This window comes from Tauraco erythrolophus, chromosome 6 (assembly GCF_009769465.1).
Source record: "Tauraco erythrolophus isolate bTauEry1 chromosome 6, bTauEry1.pri, whole genome shotgun sequence".
In the NCBI taxonomy this organism is placed as follows: domain Eukaryota; kingdom Metazoa; phylum Chordata; class Aves; order Musophagiformes; family Musophagidae; genus Tauraco; species Tauraco erythrolophus.
The window spans coordinates 12,302,086-12,324,816 of NC_141470.1; the positions used below are offsets into that span (position 1 = coordinate 12,302,086).

General features: G+C 39.0%; 2 protein-coding genes across 4 annotated transcripts in view; one reads left to right on the forward strand and one right to left on the reverse strand.

Annotated features, from left to right (window-relative positions):
* The window catches only part of SERGEF (secretion regulating guanine nucleotide exchange factor), a 160,965-nt gene that overhangs the window by 135,612 nt on the left and 2,622 nt on the right, over window positions 1-22,731 (forward strand). The gene's annotated exons all lie outside the window — the stretch shown is intronic.
* The window catches only part of KCNC1 (potassium voltage-gated channel subfamily C member 1), a 128,797-nt gene continuing 122,023 nt past the window's right edge, over window positions 15,958-22,731 (reverse strand). The window contains exon 4 of the mRNA XM_086613152.1: window positions 15,958-16,139. Coding sequence (XP_086469278.1) covers window positions 15,958-16,139 — 182 coding nt within the window. The remainder of the gene's footprint in view (window positions 16,140-22,731) is intronic.

Consider the following 22,731-nt stretch of genomic DNA (forward strand, 5'->3'; position numbering starts at 1 on the left):
CTTTGGGTTTGGCCATCTCATATTATGTTTCTTTGTGTTCTCTGTGTAGCCCTGAAAGCAGTTCCAAGATCAAGGCTGGGATTTACCTTAGAAAGGCAAGTTAGGGAAGCAGCAGCAGTGCTTGGAGGGCAGGCCAGTGCACAAGGCAGTGAAAGATCTTGCATGGCATATGGCAGTTCTCTGGAGAAACACAACACTGTTCCTGTGATGGTCTCCGCCTGGCCTGAGTCCCCTGGCAACCCAGCCCTTGTGTCAGCGTGAAGTGCAGTGGCTTTCTTGCTGTGTGAACATAAAAGTGGATTCTGAATTACTAATGATCAGCTTTTGCCATCGTTATTCTGTTACATCCTACTGATGCGTATTGGGAACGCAGGGCAGGACAGTGTCTGGTATTCTTGGCAGAGGTCCTTTTGATGCTACCGAAAGAGAAATAGTGTTAGTACTGTTCTGGTATGATCTTTAGGTCACAATGAATTGAGATTGCATGAGCTATCTGCTATCGTGGTCTGCTTAGGAGCTGAGAGCTCAGTGATCAAAATGTAAAACTTGGCAGAATGATCTTGGAGGCTTTTCCAGGATTCTCTGCTTCTGTCTCTATGCTGACACTTCTGCAAGTTGCTGGGCTACTTTTTTTGGGAAACAAGGTTCTCATTACTGAAACAGTTATGTTGGGTGATACCTCCAATGAGCAGAGTCTGCTACATGGCTCTTTTTACAAGGCTGGAAAGGGAGAAAGAAAGAGTTCAGCTGTCAAATAGTAGTTGCTAGAAAAGGAACTGCATGCCTAGGAAAATTGTCTTTCTACGTTTATAAGCAGATTTAAGTGCTCCAGAACTAGCTTTAGAAAAAAGATGTACATATACATAGCATAAAAATAAGTGGCATATTTCTGTAAAAACAGAAATCTGCTGAAAGGAATTATGGAATGCAAATGCTACATCATCATCTCTGCTGGCAACATCAACTCAAGCATGAGACTGGAGGTTGTCAGACCCTCTTGTTCCTGCGAAACAAATTGACATGATAAGATTTCCAAGTAGAAGACTAACATGTCACAAATAACGTGGATGTGAAGAATTTCTAGTTCTTTTCAGGTAAATGAGGTGCCATACCAGGAAATAATGGTTTGATAAATCCATATTTTGATGTAAACCTATATATATATATATATATATTTTATGTGTGTGTTTGTATAGAAGAGTGAGCAAGGTATCCCTTTTGAGCTGCTTGTTCTTCCCATTTGAGATGACAGAAATTTTTGTTACTATGTTTTGCAGGTGCCAGTCCCAAGTCCTTCACTGGGACTACAAGTGTTGTGATCATGTACTGGCACGTTGGTCATCAGAGGTTTTTTTTTTTTCCCCTCTTAGGATCAGAGCTTGACCAATATGGTCATGAAGGGCCCACTGCGTTGTTTAATCCCTTAGGAATGGCCATGATACCAAGGCCAGGGCTTCCCCACGCACATGTACATAGGCCGTTCAAGCTGGAGAAAGCAAACCGTGTCCTACCATACAGCAAAGGTTTGGATTGTTCCTCCGTGAGGGCCTGGGAGACGATCCCTTTGGCCATTCAAAATGGTTCCCAAGTCCTATTTGACTCAATTAACAATCAGTTGCTGTACTGGATAAAGGACAAATGGCTTATTTTGACAAGGAGTATGGCCTCTTTCTTTCTACGTTTTTTTTTTTTGTTTCGTTCTCGACATATATTCGTTCTTGCAAACACATGCAATAAGAAATGTTTGTGGATTTGCAAGTTTGTAAAATCGCAGTTGTTTAGCAAATTTATAGAATGTGAGCTGCAGCAGTTTCATCATCAGTGAAGCCTGTAATTGGGAAAAGGAAGAGAAGGAAAAGACCTTGAAGGACTATCTTTTAGTGGTTCTTTGCTGGTACATTTTGAGGCCGTAACCTGATGGCTCAGCAGCTAGCGGGCTCAGTCCCTCACTCCGTGGTCTCTATGTCAGCAGGGTGTTTAATATGACAGTGCTTTTTGTGGTACGAGCTGCTGACTTCTGGGACTACCAAACAGATGGTGACTACGTGAGAACACATGTAAGTGGCTGACACTGTAGATCTTGTTTTCCCCAGTTGTCGCACTGTTCAGGATGCAGTGTTTAAGACTAGGATCAGCATAAAGGTTTCTTTCCTTAAGAAAGAAAGGAAAAATAACCACCCCCAAACCAAACCCAGACACATTGAGGCCTCACAGTTCTGATGCCCTGAGCTATAGGGAGCTTGTCAAATCTCACCATTTTCTGGATCTGCCAAATTTTAGAGAAGGCAAAAATAACACTGCAGAGTAAATGTCCTGGGTGGGCTTAAGTGGTATGATGCTATTGCAAAATTCAAGCAGTAAGTAAATGTGAATCTGTGTAAAAAGTGTACTTTGAAAATAAAAATGAGGACAAAGGAGCCCAATGTGTATAAATAAAGCAATTTGCTATTTTTCACATTTTCCACCAAGGACAAAGGAAATGACAGTATAGTGTCTCCTAGTGATCGTCTGAAAGCTGCCCTATACTGTTGGATTCCTCTTTGGCAATCTTTTCCTTCTCAAATGACTGAAATCTGTCAAATTCCAATAGACAGAAATAGAACCTGATTTCAAAGTGTGGTGTCGACCTTCTTCTGACATGGATCTCAGAATAGATCAACCTTCTGACGTTTGTTCTTATATCAGCATATCTGTAGCTTGTGAAAATTTAAATATGAAAGCATAGTGTCTGAATCATAGCAACCCTTCAGCGTCCAATGAGAAAGCTGTTCTGCCTGGTTCACGTGGTACATTTTACTCCATCTGCAGAAATGAGCTTTGTATGTGCTTTTAAAATTTAAAAATAAATAAAAAAAAAAAGCTGAAACCCAACCCTCTCTGAAAATGATACAATTTGGAGGCTGCTAGTGCAGAAGATTTTTTGCAGAGTCACACTGAGTTTCTAAGCAAAGAAAGAGGATTGTTGTCTGCAGAGAATTGCTAGAAGAGGAAATGCAAGATCCTGCGAGTTTGGAAAAATGGGAAATCCAGTTAAGATGAGCAAACATTAAGCTGCCTCAGTTTGCCCAGTTGTACCCAGCAGTTTCTCTGCATACAGTGCCTGGTGCAAAGTGTTATCACAGCGGTGCAGTAATTTCGAGGCATAGGAGTAGTGTGGTGATAAGCACTCAAGCAGAGGGCTACAGCAAGTGTTCTCCAGAGATCCAGCCCTAAGTTATTCCATGTCCTGAAGGCTGTTCCTGTCTGGGATCCATGAAAGCTCTGAACAAAAGGTTGGGTTTAAAATACAGACATGGAAAAAAGGAGAATGGTGAAGCCACACACTGGCTTTTAGGCAGTAAAAGCCATATGAAGTGCCTAAAGTATCATGACTAAAAGGAAGCCTTCCTGAGGAAGGAAGACTGGAGGCACCAGACTCCAAACGTCACCGTCAATGTGTCTGTTTTCCCTAAGCTGTTTGTCTCCAAAATTTTCTGTTGAAAGCCAGAGCTAGCACTGTTGCATCTGTAACTGTTGTAACTGTGACTGATGCTCAGGAGAGAGATGCCTGAATGGAAGGACGTTTGAAAATAGTTTGGTAGCCAGCACAAATGCCCAGGGAGCAGCCAAATGGTAATGATCGTTTTCAGTTGTGTGTTTTGGGTTTTTTTTTTCATGATTGGAGAAGGAACAGTCTGTCTGTACTGTGTGTGAGCCTTTCCAGACAGTGTGTGACTCTGTCCCGACCCTGCTGTCCCTTGTGTAAGATGTCTCCTAAGAGAAGGTGGTTGAATAACGCTGGCATTGTCTGACAGGAGTTTTGTAATGTGAGTAAACATCATCTGTTTAGCTGTAAGCAAAAAAATCCTTTCAAATCACAGTGGCTACCTTAGGGAAAGAAACGTGCTTTGAAAATGAAAGCAACTGGAAAATATTGTAGCTTTTAAAAAAAAAAATAATCAAGATTTTTAAAAACTTTTTTGTCATGTTTGTCTTCTCTTGAAAAAATGCTGACTTTTCAGTGATACATCAAAAATTTGTCTATATTCAAAAATAGAACTATTTAGGATGGAAAATCAAAACAATTTTAGTTCCTTCAAGTTTCTGGATAAATATATCCCATCAAGAACTGAATGTTTATTCTGAAGAGTTTTGATGGAATTCATTTTTATAAGCCTCAGTGAAATAAGATTTATAAAGGTAAATTGTTCTAACTTACCGTTTATCTGATATTGTATGTTCTGTTATAAAAACAAAATAGAATTTCAAAATGGATTTCTGAATGTGCTAAGCATTCCTAAGGTGAGCAAAGTGCAATTACTTACCTTTTGGAAATGCTGGTCCTAAAAGGTTTTGGATTTATTTTTTTTTTTCGAATACTTTAGTGCACTCATGAAAAATGAAAATCTCTCCAACTTCAGCTGCAGGCTGAAACCGTGTGTGCAGCTACTGCGTAATGCCTACACAGTGGCACCCTGGTTCGGAGGAGGGTCGTGCCTGCAATTATTATGTCTTCATATTAATTACAAAGCCAGGAAAAGGAAATGGGAGTGTTGTTCCTCCTCTTTGAGGAAATCGGTGTATTTCAAGTTAAATTTAAAAATAACAAACACTTCAAAAAATCTTGTACAGTTGAACAGGAGATTAGTGTCAGGGTTTTTCTAGAAAACCTCAAGCCCAAATACACCAGCAAATAGAGGGACTGTATTCTTGAAAGTGATGGCAAATTCTGAGAGAAGAGTGTTGAAAATCACCTCTACTCTAAATCTCTGAAGCTGAAACCAGATAAGTGTGTCCTCTTTAAAGGATGTATTGTGCCTGTTGTCACTCATATCTCTTTGACATTGGGATTTCTAATATTCTCGTTCAAAATCTCAGTGCAGTAAAGATTCATGGTTAGCAGGTGTGGGAGTTGGTTTTCCTACTGTCAGCATGGCCCACTGGAGTCCTTCCACCAGGAATACTGAAACAGAGAAATATCGTATACATTAATGGAAAATTAATTGAAATTTTGAAAAGAATAATGGATAATGTATGACTACATAAAAAAAAAAAATCTGTTATGCACCTTTTTTGCTCACAATAGGGATTTCTTGTCTTTTCAGCTTTGCGCTACTGTTTTGTGATCCAAAGCTCGTTAACTGTTTATTAGCATACTCTGATATCCTTAACATTGTACTTAACTATTTATAAAGAATGAGTTAATAGATAAGTAAATAGTGTTAACAAAGTCTTGCTTATTGATTTCCCAATGTAATAACAAATAGATGTACAGACAGAGTTATCTGTACAGGTAATTAATGGCTGCATGTTTGGAGCCAGATTCTCTGCTATTACAATAGTGAAACCAGTACTGGGCTAGTTGCCACATTCTCAGTGGGCATATCACTGGTCAATGGCCTTAAGCTGGTAATAACTAGAGAGTCGGTTTTTGTTGGTGGTGGCTTTTTTTAGTGGTTTCGTTTTGGCTGGGTCTTGGTTTTGTTGTGGGTTTTTTTAAGGGGGAGGTATAGCACATGAATGAATAAATTAAAAACCACATTCCTACATGCACAAGATTTTAAATTGGGAAGCTGGTGTCTATTGCTGGGTGCAATAATCATTTTAAGTAGCTGAACTAGACAAGTGCGTATTAACATTTTTGTTTGTGCACAAATTCATTCTTCATGTTGTAGGGCATAGTTGGATGCAGGGAACATTCAAAGAGCTTGACAATGTCTGAAACAAGATTCTGGTGTCAAAAAGGAGGTGAAATTCACTTTATTCTAATTATTGATTAAAATTTTATTAGCAGGCTTTAAAGATATTGGTGGGGCAGCTCTTCAGGGATGAGCAACCTAAACATGTGCCTTCCTGTTTCCATAGCAACACATCATTTTCCTCCTTTCCAGGCAGCTTAGATTGCATTGTGTACTGCAAGAGTATTAGATTCAGAAAAGCTATATTAACAGCTCAGTAATTTTCCTTAAACCTTGCTATTAAATGTTTTTTGTTTGGATGACCATTAGAATAAAAAAATGGTTGGGATTACTGTACATTTTTAGAAAAATAAATCATGGCAGCAGTGCTGAAAATGGGAAATAACTGGCAACTGGGGTGAAGTGTTTTGGTCTGATTCATTGACTGCAAAACTGGCTATTTCTGTGACCATGCAAATGCACTTTGTCAATAAGTTCAAGACTTTAGCAGGAATACTTCTTCATCTGATAGTTATTGTTAAAATCTTTGGAAGTGTTTTTGGTTCGTACTGTTTGAGCTGTTGGAGAGAACTGAAGTAATGTAGTAAAAGTTAAGGCTATAAATGTTGGCCCTTAGCAAGGACCGATTTTCCAGCACTGTGGCTTATGGCCTTGGAAGCACATTTAGAGGTGACATTTTCAAGCTCAACATAAGTGATTTGGTAGCTTTCCAGGATACTTACAGCCATTTCAGACTATGGCATATTCGTATTTTGCTGAGAGCTTGACACTGTTTTATTGGATTTGGAATGTCAAACTTATCTATCAAGTCATAGATTTCTAAGACTGGGACATAGCATCTTAGTATCGTTTTCACACAGTCCTCAGCTGCTGTGAGCACAGGAAACTCCATATATCCTTTGGATAGAGAAATATCTTTTAGAAAGAGGCATCTTTTTGTTTTGTCTGTAAGAGATGAATAATTCAGTATATCCCTATGAAAATTTTTATTACTCTCTATGAAAAAAATGTGTGGACCTTATTTCTTCTGTGTGTGTAGTGTCAGTTTCTCAATGCCAAATCTTTGTCAAATACAGCAATGTGCTACAGTGTTTTCTGAGCTGATTGCATGCGTATCTTATGTTTAAGAGGCTTAAATTACTGTTTAAACTGTGAATTTTAAAATGCTATTTTAATGTTACCACTGTACAGTAAAAGAAACAAATTACCATGGGGAAAGTATTTAAGCACTGCATAAAGATGCAGATCACCACAATATTTTCCTTTGGCCTTTGGAATGTTTAATTTTCTGTTTCTGCATTTGTATAAATTTTTCCATGAGGTTATGTGAGGCATGTCAATAAAAATCAAGAGCTTTCACAGTAGTTGTTGCTATAGTTACATAGTGTAGCTCTTAGCGTCCTGCACTGAAAGTAAACCACCTGCAATTCCATAAAATCCTTTATTGGCAGAGAAAGATTGAAAGAGACAGTACTGATGTGCAGGTGCAGAGCAAATTTGAGGTTGCTCTGATATCCTTGCAGCTAATGCTGTCTTCATGCAGAGGTCTGCAGAAATCCTTGTGGATGAGGACAGCATGGAAAGGGGACAGAAGACATCTTTCAGGAGGAAAAAAAATGCTGGTTGCAGAAAATGGAAGATAAGAGATAAGTACCAAAATGAACTAAAAAGAATCTCAGTTCATAGCGTATCTCGGCTCCAGGAAAAGAGGGACTAAGTTGCCTTTTAAAGCCCTCTGAGTCATACCCCTCCATGCAGACAGAAATGTCACGCTCACAGAATGCTGCTGTTCTCCTGACTCTGGAATTCAGTGCTTAACTTAATCCTCAGGGTCTGTACAGCAGAAATTTTGACATCAGCGCTGACTCTTAGGAATAGCTTTTTGTCTCAACAGATCTCATATGCATTCAGGAAGCCTAAAGTGGCTTTTAACATGGCTTCTCTGCACTGAACATCCTTAACCGAATTCTACTTTCACTATGTATTCTTTTATTTACTCTTTCCTATATGGCCATTAATTTAAGGATTTGGTATGAATTACTGCTATAAACTGTAGACTTTTAAAATCTTCCCTGGGATAGACACATGTCTCTTCTCTGTAGATGGGGAAACAAAAGCACTGAGGAGCATTTGCCTGTGGAATCGCTTTGTAAAGCAGGCCTATAAAAAGTTGTCTTTACCTTCACGATTCCCTTCCTGAGTTCTTTTTATGACTGAATAAAGTAGGATGGGCTTATTTCATATCAGTCACCATGTGAGAAAGGACAGTTAAGTAAGTGCATGATGTCTCATCTTATGTTAAATTTGAATGTTCATTTTTCAAGTATATTCTAAATATACAGATGAGCCAAGATTCCAGAACCCAATAACGCCTTCACTGCAGAGTGTTTATTCACTTTTTTCTTAAGTTCCAGACTTACAGAGCAATGTGACTCTAATCTTATGGATGATTAAATAAAACAGGGATTTTGAGAGTTCTTTATTTCTTTTCATTGCACAACATCCATGGGCATAATGCGAGGTCAGACCATGTAGTAGAGGGGGTGGTGAAAGACGTTCTCTGGCCTAAAGAGATAAGAATATAAATAGCTAAAATAGTCAAAACGAGGTGGGAAAATGTAGAAATGGCAGAGTCGGTGAGTAGCCTTTGGCTAGTAATGCAGGCAGCACTCAGAGGTTTAGTCCCCTGCTGTCTGCTGCTTCTTGTGATGGTTTCTGCCATTTACTGGGATGGAAGGTCTGACCAGACCCCTTCAGAGCTCAGGATGGAGGATTATATTTTTGCTTTGTGCAGGGTAATCTCCCTCTGTAATGAGAAGGTTTAGAGTCACAGTGCTAAGAGGAGCAAAGCTAATAGCTGGAAATGGAGGAATTAGTCATGACTCAGGTTTTTGCTCTCAGCTACAGCCAAACTTTTTTCCTCATGGCTTCTTTTCTCATTTCAAAGAGAAGCAATTGGTCCCCTTGCCCTTACCTTCAAAACTTGCCTTCACTGCTTAAATCCTGTTAAGACCTTTGCTGATTGCCAGTGGAGAAGCAGCTTTGAATCCATCCATGTAGTCAGCCTGAAAGAGAACTGGTTACCTAATCACATTGCACCTCCTAGGACTTGGGTCAGCCAGTGCAAGCTGACATGAGGCTGAACTTGACTTACATTGCCTTGTGGATGAAAAGTTGTGGTCAGTATCACGTTAGTTGAATGAAATGTTCAAAAGTAGAATTATACTCTGGAATGAATACAAAGTTGTCATTGTTTAATTGTCCTCTGGAGAGCCAAAAAAATTTCTCAGTAGCAAAAGCGTCCAAAAAGCATCTATTGCCGAGAGAGCAAGAAATATTTCTGCTTGCAAGAGCTTTGGGAGCTTTCTAAAATAAACAAACAAAAAACACAGATAAAAAAAGCCCCACAACCTAGAGAATGAAAATGAAAAGAATGAAATAAAATGATGTGGGAACTATAGGCTAATTAATTAGAAGGATCTCCTAAGAAATTTCTGAACAGGATAGCCTTTCATGCTGGAAAGTAAACAGTTCCATCAGCAACCTTTCAGCAAGACACATTGGCTAGGAGAGGAGGTGTTGAAAATCAGAGCTGATAAAATTGGTGGAACCATATTTCAGCACAGTGCAGTTCTAAACAGTAAAGGTCTACTACTTAAACATAAAAATAATTCCTATTCCTAAGAAGTTACTGAAGTGTAATATTTTTCCTCCATAACAATAGGTGTTCTCATGCAGAAATTAGGAACAAACTTGATCCGTCAGGTAGCTGAATAAACGTATGAAGTCCTCTTTAAATTTAATCATACGTAACTTCACTGCCTTTGAATCAATAATTTGCTTTTTTTCCTTTCCTCTAGTGTATGTTTGAACCTACTAGATACCAAAGATACAGTAAAACTGTAGAGTATGGTGTTTACTGAAGTGGCACCTAATGCAGTGCTGATCATAGTGCTATAGAAGCTTTGTTAACTGGACAACATTTTGAGTTGTCTGTGTATACATGACATTTTGGAAGATTACTTTGCATCTGTATTCTCAAAATTGTTTAAACATTTTGAGGGCATTTGAAATCTCAGTAGGTTTCTGGGTTTTGCCTTTGAAGTATCTAATTTTTCAGAAAGTTCAATGTCTTCTGAAAACAAGTTTGTAAAGCAGCTTGGGCTGGGTAGCCTGGACAAGATTTGTCTACCTCACCTTTAAACTGCCTGAGCTAGTCAGGTATCTGTAGGCGGTGGAGAGGGAGAAATGGGTAAAAGGATTCTTTTGAATTCAGATATTTGCCTTGGATGAGATGAACCCTACTCTGAAAGTGCCTGTTTGTCTCTTGAGTATGAAATGAGTTAAGTGCCTAGGTGAAGGATGGTTACATGCATACATGTGTACATACATGTAAGTAGATGCACCATAGATGTTTCAGGCTTAGGCAAATTGGATCCCACTTCCAGCAACTGAGGCACTCCAGATCACTATTGATCTTCTGCAGAGAAATGTGTGCAGAAAAAGAAATCGTGTTGTGTCTTGCTACTAATGCAAGGTCCAAAAGCGTGAATCTGTTAAGCAAAGAGTTCTGCAAAAGATAGCCAGGCCTGAGGCTGGCATTACTGGCTGTGAAGGGTGATGGAGTGAGATGCAAGTGGGTAATGGAACAGTGGCAACCAAACATTGCATCTTTTGAGTTCCAAGTTATGTCACTTGACTGTTGAAAACCATTTTTTACAATTTGGACTTAACTCTCTCAGGCAACAAGCAAGATGCTTTGTACATCTGCCTATGTAGATACTAGATACGTGGCGTCTCTACGTGCCTGTGCAAGATCCATAATTATATGTGTGTCTTCTGTAGAATACATGCCTGCATGTGTGTATATGTACATATTAATATTTTAAAACCACAAATGTTCACTGTAGTTCTGCCAGTTGTGCTGTAATTCTTTTTACTGTCCTTTTTTTGGACAGTAAATTGATAAAGATTACGGTCTTTATTTGTAACCTTTCTGTGTCAAAAGTTGTACAAAGACCTTTAAAATGCTGATAATCACAAAAAAAAAAAGCTCTAATTTGGTGAAAGACAGCATTTTTAAGTGTTTGGATTATTTGGGACATGAGTCATTTCTGCAAAGTTGATTGGGCACTTAAAATCCTTATCCTTATTCTTGATTTTCCTATTCCTGGATAGGTTTAAGAAGCCTCCAGAGTCGAGAGGGGCATTTTGATTCATCCGTGAATAGCGACGTTTCTGTTAGTATGAGATCTTGACGACTAAAGATCTCTTGTCTGTACTGTATGAGAAATATTTTTATTATTGGTATTCAGCAGGCTTTCAGTTATCATAACACCTTTGAAACAGAGAAAAACAGTTTTAAAGTTTTTTGAGGAGACGTCTCAACATCGCCTGACATTGTTGTCTTCATATTTGGTGGTTCTGTTTTCCAGCAGTTTAAAGAATAAATTCAACTTCTCGTGTTCATATTGCAGGCTAGTGAGAATTACTTTGTCTAGCATTCATGTATTTGCATGTTTTGTATATAGTGCTGTGGACACGTGTGCGTGTCATGCATTGATTTTTCTCGCTGCAAACTGAAGCTTGCTGTTTCACCAGAAGTTTGGGGCTGATTTGGTTTTAGTCTTTTACACTATTTTCTCAGTAATATTATCCATAACTTAAAAGCCTTTCATGCCATTACTTTTTCTTTGGGAATAATGATAAATATTTGTCATAGTGTCAAATGTGGCTTTAAATTCTAACTAATTCTTGTCTGTCTAGCTTCCTGTCTAGGTTGCTTTCTGTAGCCGCTCTTGCTTTGTGATTAACCTAGTGCCAACTGTAAGATGGGAGAAACTGGCTTTCTGCATGGACACAGGAAAGAACAGTGAGGCAAATGCATGGAGACCGCATATTTCCAGTGTTTCTGCTTCCTCCCAAGTGAGGAGAAAAAAGCTCTTGAATTCTTAATTTGGTCAAATATTCTTTCAGAGATGGAATTTTGTGTGGTTTTGGGGGGCTGGTATTGGATTTTTTTTTGTTCGGGGTTTTTTTGTTTGTTGTTGTTTTGGTTTTTTATTCTGAAGAATACTTTGTTATCCCAGGTCTCTGGCAGATACCATCCTTCCAAAATAATGCCAGATATTCCTGTCTTGATTCCAGCTAGTTTGCTCTTCTCCCTGAGGTTATGCAGAGGATTAGATGGGATAGTGCCAAAAGCCATCTCAGGGACCCAGCTTGCATTGTCCATTCTGGTCCTCTGACCTTCTGGAACTGGCATGGCGCCTCTGAATCCCTCTGCCCGTCAGCTGTTCTTCCTGTCACTGTGCCAAAAATAGATTTTTACTTTCCAACCTCAGATTAGTGCACCTGATGCATGAATGCTGTTTTCACTATGGCTATTTTGCCATGGTCTGGAAAAATGTACTAGAGCAGAAACTTTCAGGAAACATCTCTGCAGTATTAATTGCAGGAGGTTTTCATTTCAGGAAACGCTTTTGTGCTTGTGTTCTTCCAAGGACTGATTTGATACATTCCCTCTGCTTATGGAGCTGCTCCCAATTCAGAATTTAGGTGCATCTTACACTGATGAAGGCAAAGTGGTGAGGTGTCCCCAAAATGGACCTCGAGCCCTCTGCAGCAGAGATGTTATTTGCCTTTCCTAATCTGAACAACTCAAATGGTGCCACTTGGCACCCAATGACATCCCAACTGCTGCCTGCATTTCTTTCCCAGTCTTGCTGACTTCCAGGAAAGATTGGGCAGGAGTGATGTGAAGAATATTCTGACCCCCAGAGAAAGCTGAAAGTAGAAATATGGAGAAGTCGTACTTCATTAGAGTTATTGTTCCCTGACTAAATGGCCTGAGTTTCTGAAAGGTGTGTTTGCACACCTATATGTACCCCATCCCATTTCAAGGCTATATGCTCTCTTTAGCTTTAGCCCTGTGTGTTACTTGAAATGCTTGGATTTTGCCAGCTCAGTATTGAAACTCGCCAAGTTGGGTTTTTCTTACAAGAATTATGGGTTTCTGATTAAATAGTTTAGTGAATAAAAGTAAAAGATAATAGAGTGAAATTCACTCCTATAGATATAAAAAGGTAAAAGTAAGCTGTGCTTTACGTCTTGCTCAGAATCTGTTCTGCACCAGAAAAGTATGTCAAAATTTATTTTTATATAAGCAAACTACTCTTTGCTTTTAACAGGTATTGATGGCAGAACTCTTTCCTTTGCTTAATATCAACAAGCAATTCCTCCAGATTTCACTCAACAGTCATATACAATTTTGAACTCATGTTTGGAGAAACAGATCCAATCCTGCCTTCTAGGCACTTCATTTTTTTGAAGCTGTCTGCTTTGGTTCTCTTCCTGACCGTTTTTAATTCTTATGGTATGGTGCTTATTTTTTAATTACGCCTGACAAAGCCTACTCTCCCACTACTTCTTTTATATTTGATATGGACAGTTCACTTATTTTTTTCCATAACACTTACAAAACTGTAGAATATTGCTTTAAAACTACAGCTAAAAAAAATAGAAGTCTTATTTTGAAGGACCTGATCTTCCTGGCTATTGGTTACCTGGGAAAGGAAAGAAAATCTGTCTCTCCCCTCCGGTAAACATTATTTGGCTGATCACTTTGCATAAGTTTCTCGATTGGGTGATATGGCTAAAGTTTCTGATCTTTTCCTAACCCCTAAGAAACAGGAAGAGCTAGAACACTTGTGTTCTGGACCCTGAAAACCCTCTCTGAAATGTAGCTATGTAGATGGGACTGAAGGTGCAGTTTGTGGTGGTATTACTTTGCGGTTTGTTTGGGGATTATTTTTTTTGAAGTGTTCAAAAAAAGAATAATTCAGTATTCAGATACTGGCTTACTTGCAATTGAAAGTTAACACAAGCCCAGCCCTACAGAGCCAACCTCAGATAAAAACATTGTGTTTCATCTGCCCCTTCGAGCAAACGTGACTTGCCTTTGGTGCACACGCTTGAAGTAAATCTCTTTAAGGTCTGTGTTTGAAGTCTGAATCATGGGATTCTTTTTTTTTTTTTTTTTTTGCTTGCTTTCATCTTTTGTTACAGCTCTGTCAACTATATTTCTGTTTTCTTGTTTGAAAGGAATGCCATTAGTTCACAGAACTATTTTGTATGAGATAGAAGGGGATGATGGTTTTAAGTGGCAGCAATGTTAGTGGAGATGTTACCAAGTAATTAACTTTTTACTCTTTCTAGGTGCTCAAACGACCCAACCATTGTTGTATCTGAGTAGATCTTGAGTTACCTCATTTAGACTCCAAGATAGTGGCAAGTATATATACAACTGTAATAATAGGCACAAAAACTGAGACAGACAGACAAGGCACGTGACCCATAGGAGTTTTATTAGATGTGCGCTTGCACTACAGTACAGTGTGGTATAGGCACACCTGAACCAGATACGAGTAGGTTGACTCAAGTACAACAGTTGCAGCACAGAGGAAGCGCAATCCACAAATCCTGCCCAGAAAGGAGGGTTAGGTAATCCTGAACTCTCTCCAACTACAGCTATGCTATGGCTTGTATCAAGCTAGGTACTTCAAAGCTCTCATGGGTACATGTAACTAGAGCGCTGTCACTGTTCCATCTGCACTGGGACTGTTGTAGGGGAGCCATCATCTGAGCCATTGTGGTACGCTAGGATTACAACTTGAAACTTCGCAAAATGAGGCATCCTAACAACGTTGCTGCTGATTTGCAACTGCTTTCGTTCTGAGGCAATATGTCCATAGTTGTGAGAAAATTGACTAGTTCAATGAGTAAGAAGGAAACTGAGAAACTCAGTGACCACTTTTTTCCTTGATTTTTCTGTTTGCATTTCTAACACTTTACCTTATGACTCTGGACTTCACCTCAGATGACTTGCTAAGCATGGGAGAAAAGCCCTCACTTGTTTAATATCAACAAGAGTTTTTTTAGACTTCACTCAACAGTAATGCACATTCATATCATGTGTCTTGAAACTTGACCAAAATGCAGCCTTGCAACTGATGAGGGCAAATGAAAGGGGGAAAGTCCAAACTAAAGCCCATTTAAACACAAAGCTATTTTACAGAAGATGTCCATATGGAAGGTTTACATATTTCACTACTTGGTTCTGAGAGAATTGTGTTCTGCACAAAAGGACACCTTCAGAAACAAACCCCAGAATGAAACACTCAACTTTTGTTGAGTGCAAACAGCCCTTCAGGGGAAGAGAACAGCAGTCAGATGGGAAGAAACTGTAGGTAAATGTGACTATATAGAACATCTTTTTACCTTTTGTTGTATTGTAAGTATTTTTTATAAGCTACCAAGGACCGACAGCCGTATATAGCCTGGTCTGCATGGTCGCCTTAAAACTATGTACTTGTAAACAGACCGATGTATGACACAAAAGAGTTGCTGTATAAGTTGCTGCGTTAAGCACCAAAGCATTCTCAAAATATTCTTTTCCAACCTAGCTGCTCTTTCTTGAGGAGAGAGTTCCTGAGAGCCCAGTGGGGTCTCTTTTTTCTGACTTCAGCCAGTAAAGCAGGAGGAAGCACCATTTCACCTGCATGCTGTTGCTCATCTTGCTGTCTTGCACCTTCTCCTGCTCTATGATTTCTTTAGTGCTTTGAAAGCTACACGTAGAATTGTAATGCAGTTTTAGGGGTTTGTCGTATTCTTGCTTCTGCGTTCATCGCTGAAATTTTTATCGTCTCTTGCGTTTCCTAGGCCTGTGCTGAAGATGGCCTTCAATTCTAGGTCTTGGATGAATTGCAACTGTCCCTTCCATTTCTTTGTATAATCGTTTACATCACTTTAAAGCCTGTGTATATTTGAAATGGTAATGCTTTATACCCAGAATACAAATGGCCATGGCACCGTATGGTCTCATGGGACACTTGAATGACTTGCTCCCCTCTAGATGCGCTTTTGACATACTGCTTTACCCATTTTATTTTGCATGGATGACCTCTTACTAAGCACTTCATATAAGGTATTTTCTGTATATTCCATTTGATATCATACTGCATGTCACGAGACTCCAGTCTCTGGCCCTGTGATGAGATCATGATTGTCTAGTTCTGGTCATACAAAGTTAAAGCGCTGTGACACATTTAATGTCTGTCATTTTGAGAAGCAGGGATGCAAGTTCTGACCAAATGTCACTTTCTGCCATGCCTGATACTCTGATGGAGCAAGCATTAGTGCCATGTTCAGAACCTCAAGACAAATCTCTCCATTAACTAATTTCTGTCAGGTGTTTGTCCTGTACTTAAGAGAGCAAAATTTAAAGATTCTCTTGTCTTCTACAGGTGTAAAAAAAAGCATCTTTAATGCTCAATCCTCTCTGCACTGCAGCTGCTTCATGTATGATATAATCCTCATGTATTGTCAGCGGACCAGATATGTTCAGTCTTGCACAAAGTCGTGAGCCCAGGTTTTGTTCTGTGTTGAGTTGGAGATGCTTTCCTGTTGGGAAGGAATTGACATGTTTGAGTAAAACCGAAAGCAAAACCTCGTGCAGCACCTGTGAGCTTTAGTCATAACAAGCGCTGTTTGTGTTTGCCTGTGAAAACAGAAATGTGAACAGTTAATCTTTGAAATAGATTTCTCTCCTTGCTACCTACACACAGCAAAGCAAACATCTCCATCTTACAGGACTTCGGTTTTGCCACAGAAACTGTGAAGGTGCAGTGGCCTAAGAAATATGTAGTTGCAAGTATGTTGTTTTTAAATCCTAGGATACAGTTTTGTGAATTTCTTCCTCATGTTTTTGTCTTCAAAATAGCAATGCATAACTGAGAAGGAAAAAATAAAATCCATCATAAAGTAGCCTGAACGGTAACCTAAGCAGTGGCTTGTTTGATGTAGCATGGGATGATTCTTTCGAATAGATGCATATTAATTTGTGTGGTGAGCCATTCAGTCATTCACCTGCTTTGAAGTGCCTGCTAAGAACTAAACAAAATTTCAGTTGTCGTTGTATGTTAGTGAGATAGAATTGCCTCTAGTGAACAGGCTCAGTTATTTGCCTGGCGCTTAAAACAGTGCATGGGAAAATGCACAGCAGATTTGGATGAAACTGCTTAGGCTTTTTTTGGTAAGTACCATTCTTACTGTATCTTTCCCTACTTCTCTGCATTGCTGTATGTTGGACTCCCTCCACATATACAGTTTTCAGGCTGTGCCAGATGTGCTACGTTGCTGTTCACTACATGCTTGGAAATTGTATTGTCATAAACATGATTCTTTCCTCTTCCCATTTTGTAACTCTCGGCTATTTGTGTGCTATGGAAACGAGGATAGAGAAGATTAGATGTGCTCTATACTGCTCTTCTGTTAGCCATTCGTGGGTGAGATACTGGTATTGAAGGAGAAACTAGAAATAAGACTTTCCCAAATGAAATTAATTTCAAAGGAGATGTTTAGCCTTATTGCTGCATTTTACAATATTCCACATACCACCGTGGCTCTCTAAGCCACACTAGGCATCTCGTATACTCAAGTTGATTTTCTGACTCTCTTCAATAGTTATTTGAATATTGCAAGTGGATATTTTGACAGCTGGCTTTGAGGCCCTGACCCAGTTTGAAGTCCCTGCTGTATTACACAATATACAAGCATAGTATAGAGAAGGTCTGACTAACAAGACAGTGTTTCTGCTGTAAAAAAATAATAATTCACATAAGATATTAGTTTAGAGGACCAAGTCAGAGAAGTCTATATTGTGCATTCATGCATTTGTATGAGCAGCTGTTTGAAGCCATTGGAAGCTGTTCTTTCCAGGTACTGGGATGAACCACAGACGCATGACCTGAAGTCATCTGATTTTTGTCTTGTGTAAAACCACTGCTGGGGAGGGGGACTGAGTGGTCTAGGTCGGCTGCCTCAGGAGAACTACTCATGATGTAAAGGTGGAGTGAGAACAGACTGTTGACTGGAGTCTAAATTCGAAATCAGCATGTCTTTAGCACTGTGACTTTGTACTTAATATCGAAAATGTATGTTGTTTCCTGTCCGTATATTGTGTTAACACTGCAATGCCTGTGATTTTTATCCATTTTACTCACTGTAAAGTCAGATGTGCATTTCTGAAGGTTGTGATCCTGAGCAATTCCAGCAGCAATTGGATGGAGTGCACAATAGCTTGCTCCTTGAAAATGTGGGTATAAATGTAGCTCCATAATAAAACTGGTGCTAAATGATTCTCTCAGTTGTTTTCTGCTTTTGGAGGTACCATATAATGTCTTGGGATCATGTCATCTTATATTCCACTTACCAAACTTAGCCTTTAAAGATTTTCCAGAGTGCTTAGACTTTAGTTACTAATGCATTTCCATGTTTTTCTGCAGAAAACAATGGGTATCAGCCCTGTTTCTAAAACTGCAAATCTTTTGTGCTGATGACAGAATTGTTGCTAACAAAAATACAAAAGTATAGAGGGGTATTTCTTTGCTTTTATTTTATGTGACACTTTGGATTGCCAGATTTCCTGAAAATATAGGAAGACTTATTCATTAGTGTTTTACAACTCCTTGGAAGAAGTATGGTCTATATCTCCTTCTGTGTGGTGTTACATTGTTCCTTGTGAGGTTGTGAATGCTTTCAGACAGTCAAGGGGGGATGGCTAAGACACCTGAATTTTGTTCATAGTCCAGCCCTGGTGCTGTTTAGAGTCATTTGACTTGCCCTGAGCTGATCTCTTGCCTACTGAAAGTTTATCTATCACCTCTGTAGAGTAACACTACTTTAAGGTTAAAAAAATATATCTATATTTTGAGGTATTGTGGACTAAGAGCTCAGAGCCTATACAATAGAGCTGTGCTAAAACATTTTAAGGAATCCTTAAAATGGGAAGCTGTCTGATGAATAGATTGACTTCAAGATACCTGTCTTTAAAGCCAACTTCTGTCTGTTTATGTGATCGGAAGACTGGGAGAGGAGAAGCAGAAAAGAGACAAGCTTTTAAAGATTTCAATGATAAGCCTCCAGGGCACAGGCTGGTTTAGAAGCAGACTGTTTGTAGCCTGAAATTAGGCTGCAGTGATGTTTGTAGCTTCTTTGTTTCCAGTTTTCCTTGCTTTCCCTTCAGACCAATTGTAAGGATGTGATTTATCATAACCTATCTTCAACTGTTTAAGACTGATATGCCTAGGCTAAGGCAATCACTTGGTCTCCCTCTTTGGTCACCAGAGTTAGATTTTGACACTAGTGTTTGGATAAGATGAATTGCCTGTTGGAGAGATGTGAATGACTCCATTGGCTCTTGAGGAAAACTAGAGGATAATGATCCATAGCTAAGTTGCTTAAATTTTAGTTGGCTGAAGTTAAGTGCAGTGAATCTCACCCAGAGCATCTTATTTGCTAACATTGATTCTTCTCATCTGAAGAACAGAGTACTCAGCAATGGGGAGTGACTCTAAATTCTCCACTTTCCCCAGAAGTCTGTCCTCTGTCCAATATACTGCAACTTTATTTTACCTAGAAGTACTTTTTCTCCAGTTTAATCAACCTGTGGGTTGCAGTTGGCACATCAGTTACCTTGAAAAAAGCCTAGATAATTATTGCAACTAGAAGGAGGGTAGTATTTTGTGAGACCAAAACAGATTTGTTTCTCCCCACTTTTTGTATATTTAATGTTTGGGGAAAAAAACCCTGCTTAGTCTTACTCTAGATTTTCATTAGTGTGTCTGTGAACTCAAGTGAAATTCCCTTGAGATTATACTGCATTGCCATGCAAGTTCTGTGGTTTCATTCGTGCTTTGGGTATTTATGTTTTAAATGGCAAAATGTGAATGCGATGTATTGTGCTGCTTCATTTAACCAGTGACATGGAGCAACGCTCCCTCCTCACCTCACCAAACACAAATCATTTGCTTTGAGAACATGCTATAATGCTTGGTTTAAATTTAGTTAGGAGCAATTTGTAGCTGTATTAATACATAGCATTCTAATGGTCTTTCATCCTGGGAAGGTCTGGCCCAGGCATAAAAACTGAATTTTCTTGTGAAAGCATATAGGGCTGCTGGGGCTGTGTTGAGGCTTTTATCAGCAATAAAATGTGAATAGAAGCAATCAAAAAGAAAACAAGTATAGAAAAGAAAAAGAGGGGGTTGTGGAATGTGGGGGAAGGAAAACGAATTGAAATGAAACGGTGCCCTTTGTCCAGAGGCTATCCATTAGTTGCCCTTAATGAAGGTCTTTCCTTAACTCTGCAGCTGTTCCTTCTATGTCATTTTTTTAATAGGTGCATCATTATCTTTGATCTTCATTGACTTCAACTTCTGTGCCAGTCGTTCACATAGCTGCTTCTTCGCTCCTGGCCAGTGTCACCGCAGTCATTTTGCCCAGCCCTCCTTCAGGTTTTGTTAATATGATGTTACAAAAAAAATGGTCTCAGTGTTTTCTGCAAATTCTATTTTCTCTGACACAAATCGAGCATCTGACTTTTTTCTTATGTACAAATCTTTCTCTAAATCTTCTACAGGCAGATGTGGTGTAGTATACCTTTTATTTTCACAAAAGTAGTTTTCTGCCTTTTGGCTTTCCTGACCTCTGACTTGATGGTGATGAGAATTATTTGTGTAGCCTGTCATTCCGTATCTGTCAGTTGCCCTTTCATCTCTTCAGATTTCTGCCTGCCCTTCATGTATATACGAGGCCTTTTGTATAAGACCATTCATAAATCCTAGTTACTCTCTGTTTTTCTTTTGCCAGTGTTCACTCTTGGCCCATTTCAGTAACCTCGGAGCTCACTGGAGTCATGTAGAAAGATCTGTTTGTTGGCCTTGGAGAAGTAAAGACTGGAAAGACCCAGTGATCCTTTTCTTAGCAGAGACATTCTTGTCTGGGGGCTTCCTAGTTTGTAAGTTTTTCTGTGATGTTTTTTCAAAAGATGTTTGACTGGAGATATTTATCAGTTGAAGAAGTTAATATCCTACTGTGCTTTTCTTTAAATATTTATAATGCCATTAATGTTCCATTGGGCAGTCTGTAATTCAAGATGACCAAAAACTTTCTGTTTTTCTCTCTTATCCTGATGAAACAGGATGAAAAAACAAAACGAAAAAAAAAAGCTTTAGTCAAATGTAGCGAGTCTCCATACAAATATGCAAGTTGTTGTACTAATCAGTAGTGGTCTAGCAACAAAAAGCTTACCGCAGGGCATGTGTTATTCCCTTTTCATTCAACTTGGATGTTTTCACACTCAAAGTAGACTTACTCTGTGCAAGTTCCATGTATTAACTGTGCAAAAGAATGCCTTTTCTTAGGTGCAGGTGTTTTTTGTTCTTTGATTATTTTTTTTTCCCCCCTGAATAATTGTTCTGTGATGTGTTGTTACTCTCGGTTTGTGATGTCTTTTTCCTGCTTGTTAATATTTATATAAATGTTTTTACCTGAAATCTTATGAAAAAATTCCAATTAATTTCTTCGATGTTCTGATGTGTTAGTATTTAAAGAGGATATGTTGTACATTTACTACTTGGTACTTTTTGCAGCACATGTATGTGCATTTGTGATATAGGTTGGGCTGTCAGTATTGCCCATGCATAGTCATGAGAACATCTGGGGTCTTCTAAGATAAGAACAACAGAACTGTTGTATTAGGTGAGAGGAACCTAGCCTACTGGGACGTTCTAGTGGGTTTTTGTTGTGTTCCATTGCCTTAAAGATTGTCAAGAAAATTAAAGGTCATTGTTTAATTACTTCTGACTTTAATAATGTTTGCACTTAATTATGGGAGAGAACTTTAATATACTAACATGTAAAGAAAACAGATGACAATGAAACGCTACTGGATTTGCAGGAGAGAAAGATGGTCCTGCTAGCTTTGCAATAATCTGTTTCTGAATTTTGAAAAGTAAAGTTATTTTAGAATTATGATTGGGATTGCATTTTGTGAATTTTGGCACTTTTCTTCTCATTATTTGCACTCCAGAATGGTACTTCATGCTGTTAATACCTGCTGCTTTTCAAAAATAACAATAGCATCAGAAACATGATTATATTGCAGGATGGGTTTCTTTTTTATTACAGAAATTCATAGGCACAGTCTGTGACAGACAAATAAAGAAACGAAAATAGGGAAGGAATATCTCTTGTAGTTCAGAATAAGAGGGGGTTTTGGTGTATTTTTTATTATGCCAGCCATTTATAGAACAAAATTTACATATTGTGCTTCAAGAAAGAGTACTATGGGCCAATAAAAATACATGGATCATGATTTGGGATATAAAAGAGTAGATGTTACAAAAATAAATAATAACGAGGGAAAATAAGGATAATAAAAGCAGTGAAATGATGTCAAAGCAAGCAGTAGAGGTAGGATGGTTAAGAGCATGGCAAGTTGTCAGAAACTTGTATTTAAAGGAAGAAGGTGAGATGTGAGCTCAAAAGCAGGAATAAAATGTAATTTGACTGCTCTGTGACTGTGTTTCCCAATCCTACGGATCATGCTGTGAACGACTATAGTCACTGGGCTTGGTTTGTGATGGTTTTGTTTACTAGGGGTGTTGCAGTGTAGCCCAGCCAGCAACTAAATGCCACACAGCTGCTTCTCACCCTCTCCCACCCCGGGGGAATGGGGAGGAGAATTAAAGGGGAAAAGGGAAGGAGACTTTTGGGTTGAGATAAGAACAATTTAATACTAGTGTAAAATTAAAAGTAATAGTGATGATAATAATATATGAATATATATGTGTATAATGGTAATAATATATACAAACAAGTGATGCATAGTGCAATTGCTCACCACCCGCTGACCAACACCTGTCCCATCCCAGCAAACAATCCCGAAACAGATAAGTCCCGACACCGTGATGCTGGATGAGCAAGGGGCCCAAAAAGAGAGAAAGAGAGAGAGTGCGCGCTCCGAGAGAGAGTGCCTCCGGAAGAGCAAGAGCCTCTTCCTGGTCAACCCTCATCTATATACTGGGCATGACGTTGCATGATATGGAATATTCATTGGCTGATTTAGCCCTCAATCCCAAGTCTAAGTTCATATCATAAGGGGAGTCGTGGACCCTCCATCCCAACTATGCTCCCCCAGCCTGTTGTGCTC